The 20,507-nt window shown below is 38.4% G+C and overlaps 1 protein-coding gene across 36 annotated transcripts in view; it reads right to left on the minus strand.

The window, feature by feature from the left end:
* LOC134537607 (LIM domain and actin-binding protein 1) overlaps positions 1 to 20,507 on the minus strand; it is a 216,376-nt gene that overhangs the window by 56,060 nt on the left and 139,809 nt on the right. For 11 of the 36 annotated variants that reach the window (XM_063378208.1, XM_063378212.1, XM_063378216.1 and 8 more), the window contains exons 4-8: positions 10,321 to 10,482; positions 8,692 to 8,787; positions 5,218 to 5,313; positions 1,771 to 1,854; positions 94 to 177 (exon numbers count right to left, since the gene is read on the minus strand). The exons of 1 other annotated variant lie outside the window; for it this stretch is intronic. In XM_063378208.1, coding sequence (XP_063234278.1) covers positions 94 to 177; positions 1,771 to 1,854; positions 5,218 to 5,313; positions 8,692 to 8,787; positions 10,321 to 10,482 — 522 coding nt within the window. The remainder of the gene's footprint in view (positions 1 to 93; positions 178 to 1,770; positions 1,855 to 5,217; positions 5,314 to 8,691; positions 8,788 to 10,320; positions 10,483 to 20,507) is intronic. 24 more of the 36 variants (XM_063378221.1, XM_063378225.1, XM_063378231.1 and 21 more) reach the window with 6 other exon arrangements.

Below are 20,507 nucleotides of genomic sequence, written 5' to 3' on the forward strand. Positions count from 1 at the left end.
TAACATTTTATTCGCAGCCTTTTCCATTGGCCACGACCTATTTTCGAGAACTACAGATTCAACGCAAAGCAGCATGCCCAGGCAGCTACTCACCCATAGGCCGTCGTCCAGCTTGCCGTCTCGGAAAGTCTCGACAACCCCACCGGGCATGGAGCTACGCTGCTTCCCGTGTGTCCGCTGAGCGTTAGCGGCATGCAAGACAAGGATCTGATGAAGCAGTGCAAGCGGCATGCAATACGAAAATACCCTCACCTGACCAGTAACAGCAGCCGAGGCCTGCCACATTTCAACTTCGAAATCAATTTCACTTTTATGCACACAAGAAAATAGAATACAAAAGTGTACGTACGAGTAGCCAATATTCTGCACAAGATACGTACATAAACATCTGAATAGTGGTGAAAAACAGAATTCCTTTCCATGTTGGACAATTGTTCATCAAATTGAAAAAATAGAATTCACATTAAAACAAACAGAGCTTAACAAGTATTGTTTTACAATGCCAAGTACAAAATATATTGTTTAAAATTTTTACGTAGAATTAGAACGTTTTCCTTTATCGTAACAAACTTCACACAGCTTCACTGGCTTGAAAAATTTATCCCCTATTTTTTTGCCCTACCTTTGTCATTTGGTTACATTATTGAAAGAAGTATAAACGAATCAAAATTTAAATAACCCAATTGGTTAACACAAACAAAATTTGACAGGTGTCTGGTCGATTTATAAGACATTGCTACAAACACACTGAAATATAAACGATCCTTTAACAGGGTGACTTAGGTTAGGTTAATGATTTTTGCAGTCTCAGTATCTACAGACTAATTTATAAAGAAATCAATACATTAAGATAAATTTGAAACCCTACCAGAATCCAGAATCCAACAATTTAATTTTTGTATGTGCTCACTCAACTTCAAATGTTCCATTTAAATTCTCACACAAATTCAAACAGCCCTATTGGTACAGCATTAGCAAATATAATATTTGACTCCAAAAATTTTATCACAAAGATTGCATTCTGATGAGAGGATAAGCATTAATGGACAAGATTAGTTTCAGCAAAACATTGTCTATGTTGACTTTACATTCCCATGCAAACAAAGTCTTGGTAGCGCACTAGACTGTAAGCAGGACGGTGCAGCAAAATCCGCAATGGCTCAAGTGGACTATCGTCAAACCTAAAACTAGTAAATTATTAATAGAGTGATTACTTATAGTTTGTATAGGTAGTAAATATATTGTTCAAACTAACTTCAAAATATGAAAAAAAAAAAAAAAAATGAAGCATTAAAATATTTTTTTTTTCTTACAAATAATGTTGACAAAAATTTCTGAAATGCTACACTTGGCCACCTACTGCATTCAAATTTCTTAGGAATTAAAATTTAATATTTATGCATTACATTATTGTTGCAGACAAAAACCTCGTATGTCAAATATGTGATCTTCCAATCTCCACATTCAAAAATCAGCTAAATTATCCAGTCCCAGATAAATGTACACATTCTACAGTAATTATCTGATGCTTAAGTACCAACTAAAATAAAATAATAATTTTCTTGACAAAGAAAATATTTGGACAACTTTTTTAAAAATCTTCTGAAAACCTACCAATTTGTACATAGGAGTTGTATCTTCAGTAACAACGTGCAAAGAATTTGAAATATAATTAGTTTGTAACAAAATGTGAATTCAGTGACGAATAGTCCAAGCCATGAAAATAGAGCCGAGTATGCAGCATTAAATCATTCAGGTCACACCACTTACCTCATCGTCTGCCTCGAGAATCCCATCTGTAGCCTCTTCCACCTCATCATCACATATCTTGGTGAGGTCGCCAAAGCTTCGTCGCTGCAGAAACACACATGTTAGTTTCACACAGCAAGCAGAGCGATTATAAACTCTCACGGTTAAAAAAAATTTCTCAAAACAGCTCTCTTTCTTCAACCCCAAAGTAAACATTTACAACTTGTAGTTTGATGCATGGCATATTTAGTTAATTAGAAACACCATTTTAAAAAACTTTTTTAAAAACATATTTAATATATGCTCATGTTAACCAATAAAACCAATACATAGGTTTCCTTAATGTATTAAATACCTAAATAAAAAAGATCCAAAATATCATAAAATGTTTTGCTTTTTGTTTTTTAATTAGTTTACTTTGGGGTTCTGATGCTCTGAAACACGCAAAAAAAAAATTTGCAAAAAAGCTTATAAATGACTAACTGGATAAATTTCATTTCAGCACAGCACAATCCAAAATAAAACTGAAGCCTTTTCTTAGCTGTTCATTATGTTATTCATACTATGTCCACGCTTATTTATAAAAGCAAAATACAACATTTAACACAGCGATATAAGCAGAACGTGCAGAATGCATTTCACAACGATACTCCAAGCATTATGAGGATATTCACAAAAACGTAAGTATATACACATACATCTGCCAAGAGAAGGTTAAATAAGCTGCAAAAAAAAATATGTGCATTATAGAAACCCTCTGCAGAACTAAGAATGTAGAATATTCCCACCAAACACCAGTAAAAAAAAAATCTAAGGCATCTATACATTACTCATCAAGTCATTATACACTGACAAATTAAGTGTACCCACATAATAACTTATTAAATTAGTAATAACTGAAAAACCAGCTACCCAAACCTATATGAATGTCTGTTATAATACAATGCAAACAAGTATTGTACCTACATGGCATATATACCTTTCTTTTCTTGTTCAACTATTCCATTCTACAGCCTAACGCTTTAATTGAAAAGCAAATCATGTTATTTTAGCCGTGGCTGGATGCTCAATGAAACCTACACTAAAGTCAATAAATAAGCAATAAATAACCTATCTAAAACTTCAGTGTTTTTTTTTCCCCTTTGGGGTGATTGTGAAGAATGTATGGTTACATGCTCCTCAACCAGGGTCTTGTAAACTGTGGGAATTAAGGTTGCTCTGGACTGCAGATAAAACTGTCAGCATCTCAGATATTTTGTAAAATATAACTTGGGTAACTTGCAGCTTGCATCCTATGACTAAATCAACTATAATTGTCTACAGAGTAGACGCGCAAGGATTCTAGCACAACAGGATATGCCAAAAAAGGGATCACAGTCGCAACAGAAACTGTTTTGGTGCAATGGAGAGTCCACAAATTTGTTTCAAATAAGGATTTGAAAAAAAAAAAGTGAACTTATTTATAAAACTTACTTTAATAAGGGGTTTGTACAGTTATATTATTCTCCACGTGCATCACTGCCTCTGTTGCTTCTTGTAATTCAAGCAGTTGGAACAGCTCACCTTGCACAGCCCAAAATTAAACACCTTTACTGAAATCTCTTAGTTTTTCATAACTTCAGGAAGGAATATACACCCCCTTGTCATCTGCTAAATTACGTACATGTAAAAAAAAGTGATCTGATACTGCTCTAAAGGAAACTTGAGATTTCCCCAACATTGTAGCAGGAATTATTTAAATGTATGCATAAACCATTGATGTGGGTTTTGGTCAGAAGGGGATATAAGAGTAATAAATTGTAAGAAATTTAGTTGCGGGGAAAAAACTGTTGTGATGACCAACACACTTTTTGCCCAAAAGCAGATTCCAATTATTATAATATTATTACTGTTGTTGTGTTTGTTATTATAACCATTATTATATTATTATTATTATTATTATTATTATTATTATTGCTATAGAAATTATTGCTATGACAACAATAATAATTATTATTTATGATTTTGTTGAAAACCGAGGGAAAAAGTGGTTACAAAAAATGCAGTATATGACACATGTGACTTCCACGTGAGTACTATTAATTTTCTAGCTTGGTTTGGTACCCAAGAACGAGCTAAGTAATTCAGAGTCAACAAGGCCTTGGGAATCTACTCGTAGCCTCGTCCGGTCATAAATTTGGATTAACACAAAATGCAAATCACAGTGCAATACTGGTCAAGTCTAAGAACACAGAAATCAATCCCACCAAAATATATACAGTTATAGAAAGTGGTGGATCCCAGAGGGGAGGCCACTTGCCTATACCAATCCTTGAAACTTGGAAGAGGAAATTTGCCTTTAATTACTTTTTTTTTAATTTATAAACTTTTAGTTTATAAATTGTTTAAACAGGATAAAGAGAAAATCATGAAACACACATGTGAACAATTTGTATCCAAATTACACGCCAAAACAGAGTACGTATGCAGGACATTTAGAAGGCACAAATTTATATCAACATAGATTCAGAAATGCTTCATTTTATCGCTAGAGCTGTTGCAGTTGCACAAAGAGACTGGATCCCTGTTACATGAATGTGCACACAGACACAGTTTGGATGTTAGATTCTGGCACGGCTAGCTGTGTACCTTGACGATATGGTATTCCACATAAACAGGGTTTCAGTGTTCTCATTGTACATTCGAATAGCTCCAACAACAAACAAGCTATCCGAACCTTGTTTTCTTTTACATCTCGCAATAACTAAAAGGCACACAAGCTACATTTATGCATATTAAACTGCTGGATCACCCCAGGTTAAAGATAAGCACATTTTACTATACAGTAAAAGGTCTTCAAAAATGACACGTTTGGGATCACGGCCATGCCAGAGTTAAATTGTATTTAAAACAAATTTTATTTATCTGATCCATAAAAATAATAAAGATGAATGTTGAACTTGTTCTGAAATTAAAACCTTGACAACTTGACACAACTCTGACACTGACCGACATCACATACAGCTTAAACCGGTGGGTCTAGAAGGATGAAATTTTTCATAATAGTTCCTTATAAAACGTAGGTGAGCACTATGAAAGTATTTTTGAAAATTCATCCTCTATGGGGGTTAGATAGGGGATGAAAGTTTGGGAAATTCCATTGGGCACAGGGGTAGTTAAAATGCAGGCAGCGAGTAAAGTGATCTAGTGTCCAAGGCCAGCAATTGGGACCCCCTCGAAGGTATCTTAATTCCAGCGGCTTGATTGGTGACTTATCACAGAATGTAATCCACCAAATATGAGATAAAGGACCTTTCACCGTACTAATATATATTTTTTTCCTTCCAGAAGTGCCCATATCATCGCAACCACACCGCAGACCGCAGCAAAGCACCCTCCACCAGTAGCAACAGACGCAGCCCCAGCCCCCCCCCCCCCCTGAAGCCCCCGTCCCAGCCACCAGGTGAGAGGAACCATCCGACGACTTACCAGCTCCTTGATCGAGATGCCCGTCGCGATGACCTCCTTATCCGTACCGTTTGTCCCGCCGAAGCTTTTGCTGGCTTCGCTACAGTACGTCTGCTTCTGCAGGTGACAACAGGAACAGCACGTGAACCAATAAACAAGCCTCGCCCAGAGTTCTCCCGGTCATCTTCCACCTGCCTCAAGCGGCGTGGGAGAATAATTGCCAGCTAGTCAAATTTATGGCTTAACCTTATAGCAAACCCTCCACCTTCCCTTCTTCACTCCCTTAAAGAGAAATAACAATATAAATGGTTTTGCCAACCTAAAACAAGTCGGACATCAATGCCGGAGACAACCAGAAGACCAACGCCAGCAGTCAGGTAAGAATCATCCAAGTAAATACTCATCGCAAGTCACAACCGTGCTAACCAGCATAAAGTTGTTCCAATCTCCTTACAAATATACTTAAATTAACAAGCATAAAATACGTGTTATCACAAATTCCCATACTTGCACTCCGATTTTAATTATCTGCTTAACTTTTACTTAGGTATCTCCTTAGCTTTTCACAGCTTTTTTCCACCTTTTCACAACATGTTTGCCTTGTCCCTTGAAATGCGTAGAAATTTTGCAGTAGTTAAATTTTTCATCCTTCTTTAAATACTACATTCTGACAGGCTTTTAAATACTAAATAGTTTAAACAAACCAATACCACTAGCACTGGAAAAAAAAGTTGCATGGTACACACAGCCACTGACAGAAATGAAGAAAAGTGGGAACTTCATTATACCACAAGCATGGTCACAGTAACAGATACAAAATGAGCACGGCCATTGAGCGAAACAAAGGGCTAGAGGAAAAATTATTGTGTTGGGCCCCATTCCTTGTACTTCAGTACAATCTTACAAAACCCAAAATTTAAAACAAAAATTCTAAATACTGTAAACAGTAACAGTAACTTCACGTATGGCATAACTTGTAAGATTTCCAATGGATTATTTTAGCAACAGACAACTTCGTCGTACTTTCAGGGTAAACTTGTGCGTTAAAAAAACTAAAATCAACTTTTGGGGGGGGGGGGGGAGGGGGGAGGCTATGGTTCTGGGCTCCTGGGATTTTGAATAATTCTAGCATCTAAATATTTTTGAAAGTGAAAATTTTTTTTTTAACTTTGAGGAAAATAATAATCTCCATAAACTAGAACTAGAACATGAACTATAACTGCAGGAATCTATCTGATTATTTTCAATTCCGAACTGCAAATGAACTTAAGAATGAACCATTAAATGGTTCAAATAAAGAGAGAGATAAGTAGTGCAATGGTGAGAGAGCAGTAATACTGCATTAGTGGGGAAAGAGGAGTACTCTGAAAAAACCCATCAGGATTGTTACAGCAACATTTGCCACATTCCCCAAAAGAAAAAAAATTTCAGTTTGATCCTGAATGTAACCCAAAACTGCCTTGTGGGGAGGCTTAACTATATGGCAACTCAACTATCAACTGCGCTAATGTTTGGTTGATATTTCTATTATGCTGGACTATATTCTACTGACCGTAAAAAAAAAGTGTTTTTTACCATGGTAACCACTTCATGCACACTTTACCAAGAAAACTATAAAAGTTCACCACTGAAGAAGGCATGGAAAAAATTAATACCAGACACAGCAAGATGTGTTTTCTATAACTAGTAATTTCTGCAACATTCTCCAAGTATATTAGTACAGAATGATTGAAGTAGGGTATAAGGAAGCAATATAAAGATGAAAATACACAAGAAAACTTTAAAGAAATGTTCTTATTCTAGGTGAAAAAAGTTCAATAAAAGAAATCAAGACTATATTTTTTCCACCAAAGCCCACCTACGTTCACACCATTTCAGAATATACTAACAGCAAAACTGATACGTAAATGTGAATCAAACCAATGAAGAATTACTTGCAAAGTCACAAAATTATAAGGTAAAAGCTATAATTCTGTACTTGAAAGCAATTACTAATTGAGAGCAATGCTATGATTCTAGTCATAGTAAACCCAGTGTCATTTGAAATAGGTGTAAAATTTTTAAATATTATTTTTCATGTACTTGCTTATGTAAAAAAGCACCTTCACATTGATAATAGTGTTACAAACGCAGACAGGACCTCGGCGCATGTCAGATTCGGAGCTGGCTAGCGGCCCTGCACGGCCACTGACGTCACGCGCCGTCCGTTGACGTATGGCATGTCACGCCTGGCCGGCCGGATTACAAGGGTCCTCGCTTCCCACTCCACTCCCCTCACCAAGAACCCTCCTGCCTCGGGGGCTATTGTCACTTTAAACGGCCTGGGAATTCCGGGCTTAACAGAGGCCGCCACGAGGAGTGGCGTGAATAAGCATTATGTTCTGGGTGTTTCGGGCGTTAGGTCGGCCCGGGATGACGCGACACGTCACAGCCGCTCTTGTCCCTTCGAGAAGGACGCCACGGGTATATAAGCGACGACGCCTGCCTCTGTGGGAGTTTCAAGCGAGTTCCAAGGGTTAGGGGAGAGTTTTGAGAGTAGGGGAGAGTGTCTCCTCCTCGGGGAGTGATGCTGACGATACCCGTGCGATCAGCGAGAGGTGAAGAGGGCAGGTGGTCCTTGCTGAGCGAACTGGACCTATCGGGAGGCGATACCTGCGAGAAGGCCTGGCGAGCCGGTCAGGTGCAACGAGCGATAGTTGAGGACTGTGCTACGGCGAAGCACAGGTGAGTGTGAGAAGGGAGCAGACAGAGGAGCGAGCCACTGTCGAGCCAAGCTCCAGTGGAAAGTGTTAATTGTTCAATGATCAGTATAAAACTAATTGTGGACAGAAATCTTGAGTGAGGTAATTATATTTATTGTGTAAACATTAGTAAAACTGTTCTTTAACCTTTGTTAGTGTTTTGTCTGTATTGTTATTATCACTGCTAGTGTGTGGTACTCTTGCTCTCGTTTGCTGGCCATCTGTAGATGTTTTCCTCCTATGGTACCGACGGAGGTGGGAGTCCATACACTGGTAGTGATAACTGTGCTCTTGTTGTTACATGTAGTGCCCACCACTAAAGTCTATGACTGTCGGTGGGCATGCAACAAATTCTAAATAAATTAAAAAAATTAAAAAAATAAATAAAAATAATAATAAATTGGGCTATCTCTTACAAACCCAGTAGATCTCCCCACATAAATCATAAAAATAGCAGTAGTAGGCATGCAAATTTCATAAATACTATGACTTCTTTTTTACAGAGAACAGATACCCACCCATGCAATAAAAAAATTTCTTGCATATTTTGTGAATATATGATTAAGAATGTTAATCTCAGGTAAATAAAATTTATGAATTTTTTTGTTCATTTTGGTAACATAAAATCATATTTCAATTAAAGATTATTTTACAACTGTTAAAATGATGGTTATTTAGGGTTAAAAATGAGAAGTATGTAGTGCAGTTACACACAAGAAAATTTAAAAATCCTATATCTGCATCATGTGCTTACCCGCGATAGAATGGGACCACAATGCAAGATATCTTCATCCAGCTCTTTAACTGCGACCTTGGTATCAGAACGAGCTTGTTTTGTAAACGCAGATTTCTACAGCGTGCAAAACAAAACAACTATGCATGCATCAAACAAGCTGCGAACTAGCTACACACAGGCTAGAAGTCAACATTTGCAACACACAACTTTTAAAAACCAGCGAAAACACAAAGTCTAAAAGGGTCAAGAAATTTGATCACACATGCAAACCAGAAAATATTTTAACTGTGGCATTTTCTCAGAACAAAAATTTAAATCATGCTTTCCATATTTTTATCTGCAACATTAAGAAAATATGTACATGTACAAGTAAAAACATTAACTTAGATTTCCAGTTGCTGACAATTCAACATTTCAATACATAGTTACTTCATTCGGAAGATGCCATAAATGTTACTTTATACCAAATCACGTTTACATTAAACTACCTTATAATTAGTCAATGACAAAAGTAAAAAATACTTATTCAAGCCAATTTTTTATTCAAAAATTAAACATTTTTAACAGCAAGGATGAGCATGGTTGATTTTCAAAAATGTATGTATGAAAGTAAATACTATGAAAGACATAAGCTTTAATTTTTTCCTTCTATTACGTGCATGCACACAGATAGGAAAGATACTGTTAATTCTTTATTGCTTTCGATATTTAAGTCTCATAACTTGACAGGCATCTGCATCATGCAACAGTAAGGTTAGAATTTGCACAAAAGAAGAATTAATTAATAAAAAGGAGACAAGTTAGTATTTAAATTTAAATGTGGTCAATAAGTACCAACTTTATTTAATACAATATTTCCTACAATTTCCTCAAACAGTTCAACAGAAAAGGATGAGTTTTAGAAACATTTAATTGATACTATTTGTTAAACTTTGTTAAGACATATGGTTGTGAGCATTTAACTTTCTTTTGCTGAACTAAATACTTCTTCACAGTACAATGCAAATAAAGCATAAAAATGGGAATTAAAATTAACTTAATAACATATGCTTTTCTAACTCTGAATATAATATATCACCAGAAACATTACCAAAATTTTAATAATAGTTTTAACTGCATCTTGTTACTTTTCCTTAAAAACAAATAAATATCAGGTCCTACTATTATGTACGAACCACTTTGCCTATGAAGAATAAGTTGTCAGCAGACACTATTATGAACAGTAATTCATATATTTTTTCGTGATACTTCTTAGATTTAGAGTTGTGATTTTAATTTTTTTAAATACTGTACTTCAATATTGTTAGTTTCATCACATGCCACACATTGTATTTACTGTCCATTTTACAGAATAGCATTACATTAAGTATTTGTTGTAAATTAATGCTGTCTGACCCTCGATTAAGTATCAAAATAACACCTAGCCCTCAAAAAGAATTAATTTTACCACCACTAGCTTTAACACTAAAGTACTTACTTTGACAGCCATGTGTAAACTTATTTACCCTGGTTCTGGGCGTGTACATGTCAAGATTTTATTTAAAAAAAATGTATTTGCCATTTTAATGCTTCCGTCAGTTATTACCACCCATTCTAATCATAACTAAACTGTACTGTACTAAACTGTACTTCAATATGAACACTTACCAACTCCCTAACAGACACATTGGACAAGTCATCCTCGGCTACAGTGCTCTCGCTGGGGCACTCCGACAGAGGGTCGACATGCCTGTCGCTGCCATCGTCCAAGCTGTTACTGTTAGTGCTATGGTGGGTGTACTGGTCGTCGTAGCTATAGCCATTTGTTATCTACACACAGCGTACACAGGGGGATGTTAATACAAACAAGTTAGCATTCATAGTCTAGGTATGTTTTTTTATATGTGTTAACAGTGCTATCAGTTAAATTTTGGGAAAGAAACACCACACAAAAGCCTTAATGGTTAGCAGTATTATAAAAAATTAGCACTTCATACTAACCTGTTGTATAATACACAGAAATCATGTCATATTTAGACTATAACACCATAAAATTGTATTTAAAAAGAATACTTAATAAAACACACATGACAGGGATGTAACTAGACAGACGGGCCTTGTGCCCCAGGCCCCACTTTGGGGGAGTGGGGGGGGGGGGGGAGAGTACCTTGCTAGTATTAAAAATAAAATAACTGCAAATAAATCTGTTTATTTACCACCCTATTCGAATCAAAAATATTTTTGGAATAGTGGAACTAAAAAGAAGTAGCTATATGAGGTGATGTATGGAAAGGTTTTGGTTTGGTAAAATAAAAGCGGCCTAGGGGGGGAGGGGGGGGGTCCGTCAAGTTGAGTTCTTGTCCCGAATGGAAACTAGTCTACATCCCTGCATTATTATAATTTTTTATTAATTTCAGCATAAACCCTCCTCCGTGAATGAAATTTAATTTCAAATAATGACCCCCCCCCCCCTCCTCCAGCAACTATCCAGTTTCGAGCTGAATACACCCTTGGTACAAGATATAGCCACTTGAGGTTTGATGATCATGTCAGCAATGTTCGGAATGTTTGCGGTAGGTGGCTCGGGGTTGGTTGGTAACCCCGTCACGGTAGGGTACCTCCCCCTCCTTCCCGGAGGCCTATTTCCGGCCCCGCCGCCGAGCGAGGGGACCTCGGGGTGCGGAACGGGGGCGGACACATGCCCGTAGATGGCAGCCGCCGAGCCAAGGCCAGACGGCTCCCGGGCACGCGATACCCAGGGTGGGGGGAGGGGGGGACCTTGGCCGGTGCGGCGAGGAGCTGTGAATGGGCGCCAGTGTGCGCCGCGACGACTGCGCGCCGGGCGGCGGCCGTGGCAACCAGCCTCGCCGTCTATGCGGCCGTATTGTCCTCCGCGCAAGAAGGCAAGGTCGTCTCATCGGGGCAGCACGCGTTCGGATGTTCCCGTCAAATGACGGTAGTTGCTAACTGAACAGAATTAGACTACTGAATTCGTAAATGACTTAGCTACGTCCGCGTTTCAATGCTTTTTTTATATATATTTAATTACTATAGCAATTTAATATGCTCTGCATTATACCCGTTCAACTTTATTTATTTTAACAAAAATAAAAGTGTGTAAAGGAGTGTCATTTGTAAATCGACGAGTTTGCATCAGCTGATTTTGACAGGACTTACCAGAAAATCGTCAATGGTGGGGTGGAGTCTGTTGAATGGACGTGATGGGATGAGGGGGGTGAGGGGGGTGAGGGGAGGTGAGTGACGGTTACACCAGAAGTTTGCAATGCATGACTAAATGAACAGTCGGAATGAAGCGGTTTGAAGTCTAACTGATGGTCTGCGCCATGATGGGCGGCGTGTAGTTAATTGCATTGTTGAAAAAAAAAATTGAAGGACTGTATTTCATGGAAGTGACTAACGACGGACGTTCCACTCGTGCATATTAACATACCATCTGGTATGGGACGCAAGTGCTCATGAATGAGTCATGTAGGACTTATATGGGATGAACACTGCTTCCCTCTAGCATTCCACCCACCATCCATACCAAACAGTAGACTAGCGTATAAAGCGGCCATACGTCACGCGCGTCGTTTTTTTTTTGTGTCATTTAATGCTGGTTCAAAGTTTTATTTAGAAAAACTTCGAACATAGGACATACGTCATAAAATTTGTAAACATTGGCCACTAAGCGCGCAGCACGTCGCAACAAAAAAAAAATTGTCAAGTACATATTGATACTTGCCCGACTATTTACCATTTTGTGAAACACCTCTAAGAAACTCCCTAAGCTGTTTCCGAACATAAAAATCATTTAAAAGGGCATCTTAAAAGCTGTCAGCCATTTTGGTTTGACCTTCTGATGAGTTGCGAGGATCCGTACAGAACAACCGATGAAAGCCTTTCGTTAAACTCCAGCGGCCCGCGTCCTTCCAGGCATCCGTGTGGCCTCAACAGTTAGTGTGCGGCGATTTCTTTGTTGACACACCAGGTTGTGCAAGCGCCGAAGTAGTTCGGATATCCTCTCGCGGCTAGTTACTCGCCGGATGCAGCTTTGAGGTATGAGTAATCCGCTGATTAAGGCGGTATCGGTAAAGGACACACATTCTTACGATTCGGAAACAGTAAATGAAAGGACAAAATATCATAATCCCCAACGATACAGTCGAAAACGAGCGTTATGACTTTTCAGACTTGAATTAAGTCTTTACTGTAGACCAGCTGAAGTACCTGGTGTTGCCCGCGCTGAACACAGGGTGAATTTTATATATATATATATATATATATATATATATATATATATATATATATATATATATATACGAAATCTGTTTACAATAATTTACTTCTTAATTTTAACGCAAAGTGTGCTAAATTTCATACAAAAAAATTTCCCCAAGATCTGATGTAGACAATTTTCTTCCTAATTTTAAAGCAACGTGGTTAAATTTAATCTAAACGTACAAAATTCTGTTTTAGGGTGGGAAAGGGAGAGAGGGTAGTTTTATTTCATGTATACAGTGGTCCGCCTCTAGTTTAGACAACAATTATAGCCGTATTTTCCCTGTTATTTTGAAAGCAAAGTGAACAAAATTTCGTAAAGTAGTGTCAAAGTTGTGTTTTGAAGGGTGGGAACGGGGGGATGGGGCTGGTTTCTAGAAATCTCGTATAGACAGTTAACTTTCTCGTGTTTCGAAGGTCAAGTGTGCAAAGTTTCAACTCAATCGGATGAATGATGTGCGAACGCATAGAAAACGAACACAATAGAAGACGAACACACAATTTTTATCCATAAGATTTTGAAGCTGTAAACCTAGATATATGTATTATTATTTATTATTTTGCATTTATTAAGTGTTGTCCATATTTTCAGAATGATACAACTGATCTTTTCTAAATTTTCAAACGGAAAAGCTCTTAAAACGTACAATTTGAAGATACCCACGATGCAGTGACTACGAAACAGTTGGCAACACTGGCTAAGCTTTAACAGCGGGCGGTGCCAGTAATTGACAGTGCGGTCGACAGCCGACCGCAGAGAGACGACGACCTTGCGGACCTAAGGCGGTGCGACCGCCATTTAAGTTAGGCGAGAGAAGAAAAAAAACTATTCACTGCATCAATAGTTCGTCGGATGCTCGCTTCCTTCTACCCCCTCCCCCATCATCCCATCTCATGAACTATCATTTGTCGAAACATAATACAGACACCGATCAAACCAGCAAACCTAAGGGGGTGAGAAACGGTTCTCCATTAAGTTACGTAAGTACGCATTTTCTGTAAAACCCAAAACCACACCGAAAAAAATAAAACACATTTAAGAAAATGTCCTGCGATCAGATGTTCTGTTTTTACATTGATCAGCATGTATAAATTATGTTTATTCGTATGTTGCAGTTTTGTTAATTGTCTACTGTAGGACGCCACTATTAAAAAACCGTTAATGGATTTATTCAGTTCATTTTATTTCTAATAATATTGTGGTGACTTCAGATACTAGTATTTTCAAGAACTTCACATACAACTAACCACTTTTCGTTCTGTGCGGTGGCTCAGCCGCCGCCATGCTAGAGTCCAGGTAAACGTTTTATTATTTTCGAGTTAAAGGATGGTCTAAAATTATTGTAAATATTACTTATAATGTTAAATAAAGAGATGTAAATGTGTGCTGTGCTTTAATAGCGTAGCCGAGGCTGTTTTTAAAAAAAATGGGGTTGTCTGTAAAGTCGGTTTACGGACGATAATTTTACGTGATAACGTCATAAGAAAACGTTGATGAAAAATTGCATATTTTTAATTTTCAATTATTATTTACAGTTTTGCAAATTTAATTTAAATAATTTGTTTAAATATAATCACGAAATATTAGTTAAAGAACCCACCTTAAACTGTTTGATATTATAGAAGATTTTCTCGCACGGTTGTTTGCCGGTTCTTGCACGCTCGGCTCAGACGGAACGTGACAATTTTTCGTGCGTGCAGCCGGCGTTCATCGATTTGTCAGACGTTATCACGTCAAAATACAGGGATGTTTAATGTCAGCATGTTACGGCCGGGGCCAAAACTCTGCAGCCCTAATATGTTATCCACCCTAATTGGTTTCCCACCCTCATATGGCACAAGGATGTGTTTAAGACCTTTAAACTACACACTGGGAAATCACCGACTCAATGACTGCAAAAGGCCCGTGTGAAATGAAAGCCACTATTAGCAGTTCAGTGTGTGAAGCAAAGATAAGCTGGCTCTACTAAAGTAAGGCCTAAATGAGCCTTGAAAAGTACATATGAAAGGATGTCAAGTCATTTTTGTTGACCTTCCGAATTTTGAACTTGCAGTCTTTCGTGAAAGGACGAGTTACTCGTGTCCTTGAGGGGTTTGTGGCGCTCTTTGGATATCTGAATTCTTTCGACGCAGTTTCCTTAAAAATAAAGGATCCTTTGGTTGTGGCAGCATAGGTAAAGGACACATCCTTACTATTTGAAAACAGCGTATATGTTCATTGGTTTCGCTATAGTAGACACTAACTAGAGCCCTGCACAAGAACTTTCATTTACTAACGTACCCTTTCACCGCACGTCCAAATTAAACTTGACTTGGATTCTAGTAACTAGTGCAGTGCGCTCTGACCATGCGAACTGAGAAACCATTTATTTGGGGGGGGGGGGGGGTGGATGCTGTTAATTTTACTCAAGACCCGACGCTGCGAGAACGAGGCGTAGACTCAGCGCGCATAATATATGCTGAGATGAGTCATGATGAGCGCGCGCGCGCGCGTGTGTGTGTGTGTGTGTGACGCTCACCATGAGTCACGTCCAGGCGATTTACGGCCAACGAAGACCCCAGTGGTTCATAAACATCCGAAGTGCACACAACTTTCTCCTCGCGCTCCCGACCTAAGGTACCCTTCTCCCATGTCCCGCTGTAGAGGGGTCGGACTGAGGGCCATGGAGTAGAAGGGGGAGAATGACGACGCTGTACATGGCGCAACCGTGCTACAACCGCGGGGGAGAAACTGTAATTGCCGAAACTGAGACAGTTTTTTTAAAGCAGTTTTTTGGCCAGTCCGCAACATAGTGGGTTTCATAATATATTGCTAACATAGCTACATTGATTGTGATAAGTATTGCATAAGCTATTACCAGGCAAACAAACCAGTGAAAATTAATCAACTCCATTTTTGGTAGCTACATATTTTGTGGTGCGGCAAACCAGATATTATTGCATCTCCTACTACTCATTTACATATAACATGACTATTTAAAAAAAAATGTATTAAGTGTTCCTCGCACAGTTGAAATCACTTTTAATAATAAGTCGTCAAGTAGATAAATTAACATTACTAACATAAAACTTTGTACTAGAACCTCTATCCAGAGGTTTTTTTTTTGCTGGTAGTTATGGGCCCACCCAACAGATAGCGTCACATGTCGCGCGAAACATAGTTTCAGTTTCCACTGTTAGAGTCGCACTTCTATATCTCCCTCTTTGTTCTGTCGCGACTACCCACCTCTTCGACGGCGCATGACGCGGCAGTGAACTGACCAGCTGAAAACTCTCGGGGCCTCGTTATTGGACACGACTGTGGGCCTCGGAGAACACCCACGAATCACTCATCTAACCCCCCTCCCGCCAACACATTCCAGCCTCTAAGCAACCACCACGTTCCAGTGACACGGCTCCAAGACTATCCTTCCCCCCCCCCCTTTTTTACTCTCCAAAATTTTCCCAAATTCAGCCAAACACACGAGTTGTGCAGGAACTGCCACAGAGTACAGACTTGGTGAGCCGCTTTATTGGAAGAGCGGGGAGGTGTTCCTAGGGACCGGAAAAATTCGCGAATTCATATCGCGATAGGCTAAATAACACATAGTTATACCTCAGTGCTGCCTCTGCCATTGGCTCACAACTCACCTGGATGACTCTGGGCCAATGAGAAACACCCAAACAAAGCTTTATCGAATCACAGGCTGCTACCTTGGGACGTCTCACAAGACAGCAGCCAATGAGTGGGTGACATTTGACCGAGTGTACGTAGAACTATGGAGTTCATCCTACAGGCCATTGAACCCGCGAATTTTTCCGGTCCCTAGGTGTTCCCCAGTCCCACACCACTGCAAGCTGGGAGAACCGTTGGTTGTCCTGTTCCGAGAGCCGCCGACCAAGAATGATTACTCCCCGACACCAAACACTGTCAGCAGGCGCCTTCCTCAGAGCAAAATATCATAAAGGCGAGTTATTTTCGTCGTAAGCGCCGCTAGTCGGGTGCGCTTGTTGCAGCAGAGTTAAATCTAGTCAGTTCAGGGCTTTTCATAGCTGTAGATAGCTTAGATGGCTCTAATGAATAAACAACTAAGACTTGGTTTGAAATCGCTCTTTGTAGGCACTTAATATTCTTATTTATGGTACAGAGCCATAGCCATATATATTTCCTTTTTGTACAATTTTAACGTTAGTTTTAACATAAATTTTATTACACTGTCTTTTCTAAGCTGCGCTTCCTGTTAAAATATATTTTGTTCTGTACTTCTGCGAAGCAACTTATTATTTTCTTGCGGGTTTTTATTTTATGTTTAGGAGGAATTTTCAAGGCCAAGTTTTAGTAAGTACTTATGCCTGGTTTACTTTTTTTGCAGTTGGTACCAGAACAATAGAAAGAGACATCGTGGTAGCAGAGCCTCTGGTCATTGCATATTCTATTGCTAGTGTAAAATAATGTTCTATTTGCACTATCCGCCTAGCTATATTGTTACGCAATTCCACTCTTTACCAAAAGCAAACGAAGGACTTTTTCCCCCTTCAAATAACCAGGCTAGCCAACAATTTATTGGCATTTTTCTCAGAAAAAAAAAAACAAGAATATTCAGCATTCAATCTTAACTAATAGTATTCCTTTTTGGGTCAGCCTACAGGCGCAAGGGGAACCTGAAGTTCCTATTTATGTACATCGGAACGATGAGGGCCGAAGTCAATTTTAACCTAATGTTACCCCTTTCAGTAAGGGTTGGGATTATCAATTTTCAGATGATTTTTTTTTAATCCGATAATATCGAATGATATTCGGAATATCTCGGCACAGAAGATACACACAGCCCTCAGCAAGGGCGCAATGGCCGAATGAAAAATTACATAATAAAAAAACGCACGAAAAGAAACACACACACACGGAGAGAAACGAAAAAAACAAGAGAAAAACACACGGATAGAAAGGAGAAATACAGTGAAAGAAAAATGGAGAATAAGAGAGCGAAATAAAGCGTAAAAGAGAGGAAGATAAAAAAAAAAAGGCAGCGAACGAAAGAGAGAGTGCATTTCCTGGCCGACATTTCCGCGGACGGGATGCTTTGTGAAAGCCATCCATCACGTCGTTTAAAATGGGAGCGCACTATCTCCGAGTATAAATAACCGCGCAACAGTGTTAATTCTTTTCTGCAAGGCGAAGGTACGCCGCTTGAGCCCCACCCAACAGAGATAAAACCTGTGACGTCACATTTGGGGGTGGGGGAGTGACGATTCTTGGAGAAATGTTGGTTCAGACAGAAAACTCGGTTACACTGTTTAGGGCCATAAAATGTTCAGCGCTGAGACGCGATTAGCCTGCATAATCCGCAAAACTGAATTTCTGAAACGAGATTAGTCCGGCGATTTCTTTCAGCTTAAAAAACAAATTGCATCAATTCGTTGCTGGCGAAATAGTGGAGGGAGGTGTGCCGTAGGAAAGGGACTTATTCGAATTATGTGGAGATGTACATACCAGGTACGCCAAAATACAAAAAAAAAAAAAAAACTTTAATGAATTTACGAAGTTTGCATTATCAAAAGATTGGTTGAGAAATTTTTCCAACTATGTATTGCTGTACCATAGAATTTCATACATGTCGGAAAAATATTCACTTGATTTTATTGACGGTAACTTATTCGAAAATAAACTGAGAGAGACCAAAAGAGACTCCCTATCTTCCCTGAACGATAATATACCGCAAACGCGTATTTTTCCTATGAAAAACTTAAATGAAGGAAAAAATTCCTCTTAAGCAAAACATGCAGCAAAATGGAGGTTTTCATATACCTACGTATTTGGGAACCAACTGACAAGGGGCGATTTTTTTTCAATCTAAGAACTGATGCAGTATGTACAACAATAGAACTCTAATGCTCAGAAATTCGCTTTATAATTGAATTGTTTTCATAATTAACATTGTTATGCTTAGGGAAAACGCGTTCGTAAGGATAGCATAATTAATTTTATTTGCGCTCTCCTCACTGGAGTGGTTCCCACCTGTCCGCACACGCGAATCTCGCGAATCTCGCGAATCTCGCGAATCTCGCGAATCTCGCGAATCTCGCGAATCTCGCGAAACACGAGCCGCTTAGTTCGTTTATTCGTACGGACTAGAGTTGGAAATCAATGTGCATCCCCATACTCTTTTTTCATCATTCCGAAATAAAAATGTGGCTACTGATTTAAGTTCTGTGTGTTAACATATCCTCCCGAATTCCTTGCGTGCCATGCGATTTTTCACGACTAATAATAACCTCAAAATCATCACTGAGAACTTCACACAAAAAAAAATATATATATTTTTTTTTACAGCGAAAAGGTTGAGCCATAGGTTTTGGCAGCTGTGTCTATTTCCGCGTTCCAAGAAGACCTAACTGGCACAGAATACCTATGCGTCATTCGACGCATTTAGTCCGAATGTCATGCAACCAAAAAAAAACTTAAATGAAAAACTACCAATCACCAGTTTGAGACTCATTTTATTGTGAAAGGGTTGGCGTCGCTGTATATGCCCCGAATACCTAGATCGTAGACCTAGATCGTAGACAGTTTTGAAGAAAACTTACACCTGCCGCATTGAAAGATAAATAGAAAAAGATGTTAGACCACTAACTGAATTCCGTATTAAACTCCGCCGTCTTAATTTTTAATATTATTTTCTAAAGCAAACAGTTAAGATTATTCAATTTCATTACTAGCCAAAGCCGAGGAGACATGTTTAAGAGGATGTTATACTTAATAATTTTGCTTCTAATGTTTCATGTTTTTGCACATGCTTTTAAATAAATTTAAAATAACCATATATGTTTTTCTACTAAATAAAAGTCCTTATTTAATGAAAAATTATAAACTTTAAGGCAAATGTTTGTCAGTCCTAGCATGTACTGAATCACGAAATCATGTGATACATTTTTTTATTAACAGTTTGTGCGTAGCCTTCGTCTTAAAATGTCTTAAATGTTTAGTATATCGTTCATATATATGTAACCCTTCTCCCTCCTTAATTGGAAGAGGGGTTGCGTCCCCGACTCACTCTGGGCGCGAAGGGAAAAAATAAATATTAAAAACCAGGCATAAAAAGCTAAACAATATAAATTCCCCACACCACTGCCCAGGGGTCAGGCCAAAAAATTTAAAGGATATAATAGCAGAGTAACTATTAAACAAACAAGAGGCAAGACTTTGGACGTATGTTATTAAAAAATAGAAATTTGCAAAAATAATTTTTACTATACATAACCATACAAGCTTAGTTACAAAAGCTGACGTTAATAATGGCAGCATCTTATCCCCATTTGCGATACTAACAATAACCTTTAAAAAATCGTAAAAATATAAATACTGATAACAACAAGTATAAAAATATATAAGGGCGTGAGGCGTGGCCACTATAAAATATCAAAATTTACTGACTGCCCTAATACCAAAAATCAAACAAGACAATCAATACAAATATATAAAAAATCTACAAAAATAATACTGAAGTACAAACAAATTATTTAAATAAAGTTCTTAAACTCTCAATCAACGGTTTAGTCTTTCTTCAGATGTTCGTTGCTAAAGACTTGCCAAAAAA

The sequence above is a fragment of the Bacillus rossius genome, chromosome 12 (genome assembly GCF_032445375.1).
Source record: "Bacillus rossius redtenbacheri isolate Brsri chromosome 12, Brsri_v3, whole genome shotgun sequence".
NCBI classification, from domain to species: domain Eukaryota; kingdom Metazoa; phylum Arthropoda; class Insecta; order Phasmatodea; family Bacillidae; genus Bacillus; species Bacillus rossius.